General features: G+C 35.0%; 2 protein-coding genes across 2 annotated transcripts; one reads left to right on the top strand and one right to left on the bottom strand.

Moving 5' to 3' along the window:
• Positions 1-134: 134 nt before the first annotated feature.
• LOC125573304 lies at positions 135-9,669 on the bottom strand. Its single transcript, XM_048733848.1, has 5 exons — positions 9,411-9,669; positions 2,556-2,796; positions 1,735-1,962; positions 1,438-1,500; positions 135-1,015 (listed from the first exon to the last, which is right to left on the bottom strand). Exons 1-4 carry the CDS (start codon positions 9,667-9,669, stop codon positions 1,479-1,481), a joined length of 750 nt encoding a protein of 249 aa, XP_048589805.1. The 3' UTR covers positions 135-1,015; positions 1,438-1,478.
• Positions 9,670-9,822: 153 nt separating this feature from the next.
• LOC125573303 lies at positions 9,823-13,526 on the top strand. Its single transcript, XM_048733847.1, has 2 exons — positions 9,823-12,171; positions 12,524-13,526. The coding sequence occupies exons 1-2, from the start codon at positions 9,823-9,825 to the stop codon at positions 13,349-13,351; spliced, it is 3,177 nt and encodes a 1,058-aa protein (XP_048589804.1). The 3' UTR covers positions 13,352-13,526.
• The last annotated feature ends 251 nt before the right edge of the window (positions 13,527-13,777 follow it).

Genomic DNA, 13,777 nt, shown 5'->3' on the forward strand with positions numbered 1-13,777 from the left:
AAAGTTTCACAGTTATACATGTATTGTTTGCACTCTATTATATTATTACAAATTAATAATTTGAATATATTATAACAATACTTGTATTTGGATATAATATTTTGGACTTAAAAAGTGATTGCAAACAACAGCAATACTTTCAAAACGTTTTATTTACTGTAACATAAATTCGTGATAAACATTAACAGCAGAAGTGCCATGTTTTGGTTAACTTAAATACAATATTAATTTGATGTGCAAGTGGGTGATGATTGTAATGCTATACAAATACCCAAGATTATTGCACATGACATGACATGAGCATCAAATATTGCCCATGTCAATACTCAGAAGTTAAACAACAATTAATATCAACATGCACAGACCTATTAGATCAATATCACATAAAGATTTAAGCTGTTAAGCCTGCCTCACATCACTAGTGGCTACAACTTCAGCATATCCAATTCAAACAAGCTAAATTTCTCAAACTATTTCTAAATCTTTTGAAGCAAATAACGAATTAAGCTTTTAGAAGATATAAAGAACCTAACAAAGACAAGTGTATAATTAAGTGTCTACCTCACATCAGTGAAATTTCCTTTAACACGTTTACATCATTAATAGATGTTATCTGAGACGGTGGTGTTTTAAATTCTACGTATTTTTGACTTACAAGTTTTCTAATAAGTACTGCTATTGCCTGACTAGGTGAGAGAGATGTTAAGGCATTGCTTTTCAAAAAGAATTTATTTTTAAGTACATCAACACACACCTCTCTGGTGAGTTGTTTACCAAACACTGATTTAATCACTGCCCTCTTTATTTTTAATGGTAGAGCTTCAACTTGATCACCTGCTTTCGCATCTTCTGGGCTTGAAGTGCTAGTGCTGGGTTTTGGAATTTTGGGGCTTATAGGGCACTGGCTTCCTTCCATCTCATCATCACTCAAAATCTCTGTGTCTCCAGCACTACTTCCATCCTGTTCTAAATGTTCATCCTGTTCCCCCTCTCTGTCTAGATCTACTGAGCTTTCCTGTAGTCAAAATACACATTATCAGCATTTAATACATTTTGCAAGGTTCATTAATGCTTTGAAAATACTTTAAAAATGCATTACAGTGTGGACATTTCAACTGGGACCACTTTGAGAATGTGATTGCATGACAAATTATGAATAGAAACAAAGCACTTCAACTTAGGAAACTTCAGCTTATTAAGTTTTTGTTCTTTGTGATCTGATTGGTCGACATTGTTTTAGTAAAAATGCTTTGTTTTAATTCACAATTGTCATTCAATCACAATATCTTAAAGTGGTCCCATTTAAAGTATCCACACTGCAAGTTTTCATGAAAATATGAGATAATACTTATATATAAGATATTTAGTATGATAACACATTAATACTAGATTCTATAAAGTATCAAATTTACTTAGGTATGCTAAAACAAAATTTACCTCTAGATCTGATGAGCTATGGTTGCTTTGCATCTCTTTTTTTATGGCCTGGGAACTTGGAATCTACAAAAGTTAAAAAATACTATAACTGAAGTGCAACTCTCATAGATACAAAATGACTACTTGTGTCTGTGTGCTTTGCAATTGATGGTACATTTACATTACATTTAGTCAACGAAATGCCAAGTGTACAAAAAAGTTGATCACTTCAGTTGACGAAAACTATTAACAAACCTGCAGACATGCAAAAGCACATAAATAAACAAACAATGCAATTAAAAGAAATATTTTTATTACCTTATAATCATCATCATAAGATGGACGTTTTTGTTGTATCTACGTTGTTCATTGCAAAAACTCTGTATGTGCTTCTTTATTCCTTCCTTTCCAAAATTGATCTCTTTTATGCCACATTCTTTCTCTATGTTTTCGGCAAATGCATCTAGTTCAGCTTTGGCCTCAGGCGAGTTAAACTTTGGAAATTCAGTCCATTTGTTTGCTGCTAATACCCCTATTTTTTTACGTCTAAATAAAATAAAATGCAATCAATGTGGGTACCATTTTTGTTGATAATAATATATTGGGTGCCCTGTGCCCATAAACATCGTTTGCTTTTTATATTTGGGCTTTCTGTGGCTGAAACTCTTGCACATGGCATGGGCTACTGCAGCTCGATGTACTTGCATGATCAGCATTGAGTTTTGTAATTTAATAGTTTTTATTTGTATTGGATTTTGTGAAATACAAAGTTTGTTTAGTTTCCGAGAACAATAAAAAGGACCACCAAAACAGGGGGAGTGTTTTTAACCTATTCTAAGAATCCAAATGTTCTGATCTTACATTTTAATAAAACAAGTTTACCAAAAGAAAACTTACTCAAATATCTTTGTTAAAACATAAATTGGCAACCTTAGAATATATTATGAATGATTCAAATGCATTAGTAGCTGAAACAACCTCGATGGAAATGGATTCGCTCACATAACAAGGCAGCCATTTTTAATACCTCGAGGTCCTCAAGACAAGATGACCATGTCATCTGATTAATCCATTGTAGTTGAATATTTGCTGACAAACAAACAAAATATTTGTAACACAAAATAAGTTAAATAGCTTACTTTGTAAGATATAAGTGCTTCATTTCTGGATTCAGCTGTTGTAAGTCGGCCATAGTCGGTTTTGGCGGAGGAGAAGGCGACGTTTTGGCGCCAAAAGATGCCTTTTGTCTTTTGAGAAAACTAAACTCCTTCTTGAAAATGACCGCTTTACCGTAACACAAGGAAAGTCTTTGAAAGATTGTGGCATCCGCTTTCCTTTCCAAGAGGTCTGAAATAGCCATCTCATTGACAACTTGTTCACCTAGTTCAAGAAAGAAAAAGTTGCTCTGTTGAGTGACCAGAGTGAAGTTAGTTCCTTATTCGCAGTTCCTTTTTCGTCTGTTTCCTTATTCGCTAATTTCCTTATTCAAATCCGGGGGGGTACTTACATGATACCTTTTAATTCGAGTTGAAACAGTATTTAGGCATAACAGTTTATTCAGAACAAGTCCAACAGCATTTTCGTCGGGTAAATTTCGATGCTTTAACGTGCTCGCTGCTAAGCGGAGCTGTGAACATGAGACTCTATCTGCTACAAAAGGTCAAATTACGAAATGCGTGCAATCGCTTTCACAAATGAATCTAGCAAAAGAGAGGAAATCTACCTCTCATCTGGTAAATGTATTTATATCTTGGGCTTTCTTTCCAAACGCATTAATATATTTAGAGGAAAAATATCCACGCTTTACGTGACTACGTACGCGTGTAGAAGGAATTTGACCTTGCTAACAAAACCACAATTTGACAGATAGTGCTTGTTGTCAATTAACACCTTGGCTACTACATAAGGCTCTGACAAAACAAATAGATTAGTGCAGTGACACGAATAGGGGACTGCTCCTTATTCAAGTTAGTTTTCGCGAATAAGGAAATGGAATCTCCCAACGTCCGATTTCGTTTTACGACTTTATCCGAATAAGGAATAGATTATGAAGAGGGTTGTCAGTGTTTGCTCATCATTTCTCAATAAAGGAAATGAAATTTCATAACTCCCGATTCGCTTTTACGACTCCTTTCTAAAGAGTTCTCAAAAAAGGAAATGGTATTTCATAACTCCCTATCTCGTTTTAACTACTTATCCGAATAAGGAATAGACTAAAAAGAGGGTCGTTAGTGTTTTTTAAACATTTCTCGAAAAAGGAAATGGTATTTCATAACGCCTGATTTCGTTTTACCTACTTATCCGAATAAGGAATAGACTAAAGAGAGGGTTCTTTAGTACTTTCTAAACATTTCTCGAATAAGGAAATGGTATTTCATAACGCCTGATTTCGTTTTAACTACTTATCCGAATAAGGAATAAACTATGAAGAGGATTGTCAGTGTTTGCTCATCATTTCTCAATAAAGGAAAGGAAATTTCATAACTCCCGATTTCGCTTTAACTACTCCTTTCGAAAGAGTTCTCGAAAAAGGAAATGGTATTTCATAACTCCCTATCTCGTTTTAACTACTTATCCGAATAAGGAATAGACTAAAAAGAGGGTCGTTAGTGTTTTTTAAACATTTCTCGAAAAAGGAAATGGTATTTCATAACGCCTGATTTCGTTTTACCTACTTATCCGAATAAGGAATAGACTAAAGAGAGGGTTCTTTAGTACTTTCTAAACATTTCTCGAAAAAGGAAATGGTATTTCATAACGCCTGATTTCGTTTTACCTACTTATCCGAATAAGCAATAGACTAAAGAGAGGGTTCTTTAGTATTTTCTTAACATTTCTCGAATAAGGAAATGGTATTTCATAACGCCTGATTTCGTTTTACCTACTTATCCGAATAAGCAATAGACTAAAGAGAGGGTCCTTTAGTATTTTCTAAACATTTCTCGAAAAAGGAAATGGTATTTCATAACGCCTGATTTCTTTTTAAATATCTATTCGAATAAGGAATCTACTTTAAAGAGGATTGTTAGTATTTTCTCACAATTTGTTTAGAGGAGTATATTCGCGCTTTACTTGACTACGTACGTATGTCGTGTGAATTTGACCTTGCTAACAAAACCACAATTTGACAGATAGTGCTTGTTGTCAATTAACACCTTGGCTACTAGATATGGCTCTGACAAAACAAATAGATTAGTGCAGAGACACGAATAGGGGACTGCTCCTTATTCAAGTTAGTTTTCGCGAATAAGGAGATGGAATCTCCCAACGTCCGATTTCGTTTTACGACTTTATCCGAATAAGGAATAGACTATGAAGAGGGTTGTCAGTGTTTGCTCATCATTTCTCAATAAAGGACATGAAATTTCATAACGCCCGATTTCGCTTTAACGACTCCTTTCGAAAGAGTTCTCGAAAAAGGAAATGTTATTTCATAACTCCCTATCTCGTTTTAACTACTTATCCGAATAAGGAATAGACTAAAAAGAGGGTTTTTTATGTTTTCTAAACATTTCTCGAATAAATAAATGGAATCTCCCAACTTCCGATTTCGTTTTACCTACTTATCCGAATAAGGAATAGACTAAAGAGAGGGTTCTTAGTGTTTGCTCATCATTTCTCAATAAAGGAAATGAAATTTCATAACTCCCGATTCGCTTTTACGACTCCTTTCTAAAGAGTTCCCGAAAAAGGAAATGGTATTTCATAACGCCTGATTTTGTTTTACCTACTTATCCGAATAAGGAATAAACTATGAAGAGGATTGTCAGTGTTTGCTCATCATTTCTCAATAAAGGAAAGGAAATTTCATAACTCCCGATTTCATTTTAACTACTCCTTTCGAAAGAGTTCTCGAAGAAGGAAATTGTATTTCATAACTCCCTATCTCGTTTTAACTACTTATCCGAATAAGGAATAGACTAAAGAGAGGGTTCTTTAGTATTTTCTAAACATTTCTCGAAAAAGTAAATGGTATTTCATAACGCCTGTTTTCGTTTTACCTACTTATCCGAATAAGCAATAGACTAAAGAGAGGGTTCTTTAGTATTTTCTTAACATTTCTCGAATAAGGAAATGGTATTTCATAACGCCTGATTTCGTTTTACCTACTTATCCGAATAAGCAATAGACTAAAGAGAGGGTCCTTTAGTATTTTCTAAACATTTCTCGAAAAAGGAAATGGTATTTCATAACGCCTGATTTCTTTTTAAATATCTATTCGAATAAGGAATCTACTTTAAAGAGGATTGTTAGTATTTTCTCACAATTTGTTTAGAGGAGTATATTCGCGCTTTACTTGACTACGTACGTATGTCGTGTGAATTTGACCTTGCTAACAAAACCACAATTTGACAGATAGTGCTTGTTGTCAATTAACACCTTGGCTACTAGATATGGCTCTGACAAAACAAATAGATTAGTGCAGAGACACGAATAGGGGACTGCTCCTTATTCAAGTTAGTTTTCGCGAATAAGGAGATGGAATCTCCCAACGTCCGATTTCGTTTTACGACTTTATCCGAATAAGGAATAGACTATGAAGAGGGTTGTCAGTGTTTGCTCATCATTTCTCAATAAAGGACATGAAATTTCATAACGCCCGATTTCGCTTTAACGACTCCTTTCGAAAGAGTTCTCGAAAAAGGAAATGTTATTTCATAACTCCCTATCTCGTTTTAACTACTTATCCGAATAAGGAATAGACTAAAAAGAGGGTTTTTTATGTTTTCTAAACATTTCTCGAATAAATAAATGGAATCTCCCAACTTCCGATTTCGTTTTACCTACTTATCCGAATAAGGAATAGACTAAAGAGAGGGTTCTTAGTGTTTGCTCATCATTTCTCAATAAAGGAAATGAAATTTCATAACTCCCGATTCGCTTTTACGACTCCTTTCTAAAGAGTTCCCGAAAAAGGAAATGGTATTTCATAACGCCTGATTTTGTTTTACCTACTTATCCGAATAAGGAATAAACTATGAAGAGGATTGTCAGTGTTTGCTCATCATTTCTCAATAAAGGAAAGGAAATTTCATAACTCCCGATTTCATTTTAACTACTCCTTTCGAAAGAGTTCTCGAAGAAGGAAATTGTATTTCATAACTCCCTATCTCGTTTTAACTACTTATCCGAATAAGGAATAGACTAAAGAGAGGGTTCTTTAGTATTTTCTAAACATTTCTCGAAAAAGTAAATGGTATTTCATAACGCCTGTTTTCGTTTTACCTACTTATCCGAATAAGCAATAGACTAAAGAGAGGGTTCTTTAGTATTTTCTTAACATTTCTCGAATAAGGAAATGGTATTTCATAACGCCTGATTTCGTTTTACCTACTTATCCGAATAAGCAATAGACTAAAGAGAGGGTTCTTTAGTATTTTCTTAACATTTCTCGAATAAGGAAATGGTATTTCATAACGCCTGATTTCGTTTTACCCACTTATCCGAATAAGCAATAGACTAAAGAGAGGGTTCTTTAGTATTTTCTTAACATTTCTCGAAAAAGGAAATGGTATTTCATAACGCCTGATTTCGTTTTAACTACTTATCCGAGTAAGGAATAGACTAAAAAGAGGGTCGTTTGTGTTTTCTAAACATTTCTCGAATAAGGAAATGGTATTTTATAACGCCTGATTTCGTTTTAACTACTTATCCGAATAAGGAATAAACTATGAAGAGGATTGTCAGTGTTTGCACGTCGTTTTTTTCCGTAAAAGGAAATGTAATTTTGTTATTACGATATATTTGAATACAGATTTGCGATATTTTTGAATAAAAGAATATAACGTTTGTTAAATGCATGAATTTATTGAAATATACGAGTGACACCAGCCTCCATAACTATTCCAATCTCGTGTGTAACAATCCAACGATGTGTAAAGATATATTTATTCGATCTAGAATGAATGAAAGTTATTTGATTTACATTGATTGCATGGAATCAAAGCTTATTTACAGTTATTCAAACTCACAAATTAACTTACTTCAATGGCGTATCCGATCGTGTTTTCTGATTCTCAAAGTCCTGGTTGGCTGTAGGTTTTGTAATCGTACTGGTTAGCTGTATTTCAGAGTTCCGATCTCGGTTACTGTTGATCTGACTGATTTACAATGGGTTATAATCACGTGGTTGAAATCGATATTAACGAAACTGTCACTTGTCACTTATGTAATAGATTTATGCCGAAACAGTAGTTAAAACGAAATCAGGCGTTATGAAATACCATTTTCTTATACGAGAAATGTTTAGAAAGTACTAAAGAACCCTCTCTTTAGTCTATTCCTTATTCGGATAAGTAATAAAACGAAATAGGACGTTGGGAGATTCCATTTACTTATTCGAGAAATGTTTAGAACGTACTAAAGAACCCTCTCTTTAGTCTATTTATTATTCGGATAAGTCGTAAAACGAAATCGGACGTTGGGAGATTCCATTTCCTTATTCGAGAAATGTTTAGAAAATACTAAAGAACCCTCTCTTTAGTCTATTCCTTATTCGGATAAGTAGTTAAAACGAGATAGGGAGTTATGAAATACAATTTCCTTTTTCGAGAACTATTTCGAAAGGAGTAGTTAAAGCGAAATCGGGAGTTATGAAATTTCCTTTCCTTTATTGAGAAATGATGAGCAAACACTGACAATCCTCTTCATAGTTTATTCCTTATTCGGATAAGTAGTTAAAGCGAAATCAGGCGTTATGAAATACCATTTCCTTTTTCGGGAACTCTTTAGAAAGGAGTCGTAAAAGCGAATCGGGAGTTATGAAATTTCATTTCCTTTATTGAGAAATGATGAGCAAACACTAAGAACCCTCTCTTTAGTCTATTCCTTATTCGGATAAGTAGGTAAAACGAAATCGGAAGTTGGGAGATTCCATTTATTTATTCGAGAAATGTTTAGAAAACATAAAAAACCCTCTTTTTAGTCTATTCCTTATTCGGATAAGTAGTTAAAACGAGATAGGGAGTTATGAAATACCATTTCCTTTTTCGAGAACTCTTTCGAAAGGAGTAGTTAAAGCGAAATCGGGAGTTATGAAATTTCCTTTCCTTTATTGAAAAATGATGAGCAAACACTGACAATCCTCTTCATAGTTTATTCCTTATTCGGATAAGTAGTTAAAACGAAATCAGGCGTTACGAAATACCATTTCCTTATTCGAGAAATGTTTAGAAAGTACTAAAGAACCCTCTCTTTAGTCTATTCCTTATTCGGATAAGTAGTTAAAACGAAATCAGGCGTTATTAAATACCATTTCCTTTTTCGAGAAATGTTTAAAAAACACTGACAACCCTCTTCATAGTCTATTCCTTATTCGGATAAAGTCGTAAAACGAAATCGGACGTTGGGAGATTCCATTTCCTTATTCGCGAAAACTAACTTGAATAAGGAGCAGTCCCCTATTCGTGTCACTGCACTAATCTATTTGTTTTGTCAGAGCCTTATGTAGAAGCCAAGGTGTTAATTGACAACAAGCACTATCTGTCAAATTGTGGTTTTGTTAGCAAGGTCAAATTCCTTCTACACGCGTACGTAGTCACGTAAAGCGTGAATATTTTTCCTCTAAATATATTAATGCGTTTGGAAAGAAAGCCCAAGATATAAATACATTTATCAGATGAGAGGTAGATTTCCTCTCTTTTGCTAGATTCATTTGTGAAAGCGATTGCACGCATTTCGTAATTTGACCTTTTGTAGCAGATAGAGTCTCATGTTCACAGCTCCGCTTAGCAGCGAACACGTTAAAGCATCGAAATTTACCCGACGAAAATGCTGTTGGACTTGTTCTGAATAAACTGTTATGCCTAAATACTGTTTCAACTCGAATTAAAAGGTATCATGTAAGTACCCCCCCGGATTTGAATAAGGAAATAAGCGAATAAGGAAACAGACGAAAAAGGAACTGCGAATAAGGAACTAACTTCACTCTGGTTGTTGAGTGGGGTTTCAAATTTAGTTCAGTATTTTTGTGAAAGCAGTGCATGCATACTCACGTTTGAAAGCATTTAAAACTTCCTCGCCGAATAGATCTTTAATTTCCGATTCCAAATCGTTCTTGTCCGTAAGAATTTGAGCGTTTTCGTTCACCTGACTCGTACCACTCTGCCCTTCTTGTACAATCGAGTCATCCATCTTGGAATATTTGCAGTGAAAATACAGCAAGGCCGGGCAAGCTACGCTGTTCATGAGTCTATTTGCTATCTCATTGGTCAATTTTGCCCGCCTTTCCTTCAATTTTTCTAACAGCGGCATTGATTGGTAGTTTTTTCCCGCCGTTTTAGTTGTTGGTATAAGCTTTCTCACTATTGGCTAACAAGTGCTGAATTTGGGCTTCCTGTGGTAAACAAAGATGGCGGATGCGTGCAAAGAGCTACAAGAGGAATATATGGTGGATTCAACGTCGAAATGTGGTCAAGAAAAGAAGTATCCACATGCAGCTGTACTGAATTATCTTATAGACATGTTCATTGTAGGTGCTATCGCTGTAAAGGAAGAGCTGTTACAAGGAAAACAGAACTACGGCACTGGAACGAAGCTCGTATATCATCTTCATTTCACAACTCGAAAGAGGACGAAGCTTTTGGACAAAATACGTTTGAAGAACATGAAACATCTGATGTCACGATGGAAACTTCAGAAAATATCGATTGCGAAATAAATGTTGTCCAAGATGTATGTATGAATCATGACAATGAAAATAGAAATGACATGGAAGATGACTTCAATCAAGGCAACCCTTACAAAAGACTTGTTGTAAAGGCTGTTCTGCAAGCTATGACTATTGTGGATAATAGTGGGTGTTCAATAAAAACATTCGAGGATATTTTGAGTTATGGGAGGACAATGTTATTTACCAACCTTGATCCAGAAATTGATGAGGATATTTTGGCTTCTCTATGGCCAAAATCTTGGTCAGAAGTACAGTCGCTTTTGAAAGAAGAGGGATTCACAGACCCAAAGGAATATTATATTTGCATTTGTCGAGCAGAGAAGTCTTTCACAAGAAATGGTAAGACAACTAAAAAGTACCTGTATTCCCGTAAGTGGGGTATTATGGAGAGTAAAAATGAGTTATGCCCCAACTGTGGAAAATGTGGATATATAAAGTATTACTATCTTGGTTTACATGAAAAGCTAAAGAACTGGTTTCGGAATCTAAATATGTGTAGGAAAATGCTATCACATTGGCAAGAACGAGAACACTGGTTAAAGAGAAACACAAGTTGGCCCTTAAAAAAAGAGGTTTGGGATGGGGAAAGATGGTTAGAGGTGCAGTGGTTTTGGGACCCAGATCAATTGTGGACTGTCCCAACAAGGTGCGGGGAGTGTCTCACTGTTATTTCATCAGACTTAATCAATTCATCTCCAAAAGATATTGATGGTTTGTCATTGCTCGAATGTCCAGAATGTTTTAATAAATTTTCACATAAAGCTGAAGTAGCAAGGGGTTCTCCTTTGAATCTGGCATTAATCGGACACTGGGATGGCTGGCAGCCATTCAGTACAAGTGGCAGAAGTTGTGGTTCTCTTGAAGTTTCCATATTAAATATGTTCAAGACAGATAGATCACATATTGATGAAGTATATGTTATTGGTTTTGTACCGTGTACAACTGTGCCAAAAGGTGTACCAGAGGCTTATGATCCATTTATACAGCCACTCATTAATGACCTCTGTGATGGCTTCATACATGGCTTTGAAGTTCCTTATCCTTCAAATGCTATTACTGTTCCTGATTATGAAGCACATGAAATTGAAACAGTGCGTGTTATGTTACTGTGCTGGGCTGCAGATCACCCAGGACAATGTGAGTTTGGAAAGTACTTGAACCAGGGGAAATGTGCTTGTAGGAGATGTAAGATGGTAGGACAGCAAAGTCTTCAATCAACTCACTATTATTATGGTGATAATCGTTTTCATGCTCGGCATCCATGGGAGAAGAGAGATGTGACAGCAGAGGAGAGTACCTTTTATGATCTAGACAATGAAAACCGAGTAAGTGTACGAAAGAAACTATCATCACAGGAAGGATTTACTGGAACTCCAATATTTCATCAATATTTGTATCCCCTCTATAAGTTTGACTGTTTATACCACATGGTTTATGACATTTTCCATACTCTGCCTTTGAATATATGCAAAAACCAACTTTCAAGACTGTTACAGCTAGAGTTATTAGATGCTGTATATGTAGATGAGCAAATTGCACAATTTCCTTGGAACACAGAATTTAAACAAGGACGTATTCCTACTTCAATTGGCAAAGAACACAAAGGCCTTGGACACTGGAAAGCAGAATCTTTTCAGAAATTTTTCTTTCCAATGCTAGGATGCATTGTAGAGGATAAGATTCCAGACCCTAAAGAACTTGAAATCATAAGTTTAGTTTCCTACCTAACTGAACTGCACTTCTATAGTGGGAGGAATGGCTGGACGGATAGCATGATACAGCTACATGAGAGACTTGCACAAACACTGATAATAAGAATTGAGGAGACACAAGGACTTGAAATGTGCACAATATCGGTACACAATTTGACACATGCACATGAAGACCTGATAAACTTTGCAGCATCAGACAACTATTGGTGCGCTGTGTTTGAAAGAGCTGTAAAGAAATATGTAGGGCGCTCCCACAACTGTAAAGGATTAGAAATGACATTTGCTAAAGCAGAATGTAGAAGAGAAAGCTTGAAAAGTTTGGAACAAGCACATGGTGATCTCCCCATTGAAGAAAAGGATGATAAGATTGAGGTATGTACTGTGTCATCAATGTAAATCTTTTTAGTCGCAGGACATTCCATTATTTGAAGTAATAATAAAAGTAAACAAATATGGACTGAATATATATAATCATTCATTTATTTGCATATTGATTGATTAACATCTAGAGCTGTTTATAGTCTTATAAATACCAGAATGCTTTGTTTATCACATTTTATGTCAAATTATATTCTTTTGAAGTTTTTACAATGTAAATAAAATTTAAAAGAATAAATTTGGCATCAAGTGCAAAAACCACAGCACTTTGGGATTTATCAAAAGGCTCTATACATGTAATCTGTTTAATGGTTAGTACATAAAAATGTACATTTTTTTTAATCAGGGCATTGTCAAGTCTGAGGATGAGGCTAGGAAAATCTGTACAGCCAGTAAATGTGAAGGATTGCTAATAGGCTCAAGAAAACCTCAATTGCAAGTAATTGAGTTAACAGACAATGAATGTTCTAGAATCAATTCCATTTTATCACTCCCACAGTCTGTTCAATCGGCATCTAGAATTGCATCTACTTCAGGGAAATGTTTTTTAAGTAATGTTGGATTTAATGGCTTGGTCTTATCAAGTAATGACAATATTATTGCTTCGTTGGAGGATGGTGAATGTATTGTCCAGATAAAGCGGTTCTTGTTGATAAGATATGGACTAGACAATAATCACAGTGTATTGATTGAAGGTTTTATAAAGCCTTTTAACAAATCCTCTGAAGGAGAAATTGATGTTAATGTATGGAGTGGCTTTCCTAAAGTCAAATTACAACCCAATGATAATTCAGTCATCTTTTCACATCAAAGTGTACAGAGAAAGGTGATGTTGTACAAGCATGCTCAGACAAACCTTCAAACTGTTGTGGATTATGATAGACAGTTAAAAGATGTTCCAAGGCTCTTGGTCCCTGTGTATCCAGAAAAAGATGACATGTTGTTCATTCAAGGCGAAAAGCAAGGGGATATTTGGTACGGAAGAGTGTCAAGTGTTGATTTGTCTAACAAGGCAGTTGAGGTGTATTTCTATGTGGAGAAACAACAACATCCCAATAGATTTGTAAGAGAAAGCTTTTCCAGGCAAGCAAGAAACACTGTGGTCTTTGATTCCATAATCGGTATTGCAAATGGTCACTGGATAAGTGGAAACATTTGGCAAAAGTCAGTATAAAATTCATCTTGGAATGTGTGCTGCACAGCTGAGCACAAAATGTACATTTTACTGTAAGCGATCAATCTTATCATATTTAATTTTAATATAGACTTGAACAGCAATCTTACTTGGTTAATTAGTAATAATTGTATTACTTATTTTCAATGCAGAAAATATACACACATGTATTTGATTCCCTGTTTTGGGTATTTATTGTGTATGAATTCACATCCATTTCCCAGTACAGGGATTTTATTGGGAAAATACATGTATTTGATTCCCAGTTTTGGGTATTTATTGTGTATGAATTCACATGCATTTCCCAGTAGTGGGATTTTATTGGGAAAATACATGTATTTGATTCCCAGTTTTGGGTATTTATTGTGTATGAATTCACATCCATTTCCCAGTAGTGGGATTTTATTGGGAAAATACATGTATTTG

This window comes from Nematostella vectensis, chromosome 10 (genome assembly GCF_932526225.1).
Source record: "Nematostella vectensis chromosome 10, jaNemVect1.1, whole genome shotgun sequence".
Taxonomy (NCBI): domain Eukaryota; kingdom Metazoa; phylum Cnidaria; class Anthozoa; order Actiniaria; family Edwardsiidae; genus Nematostella; species Nematostella vectensis.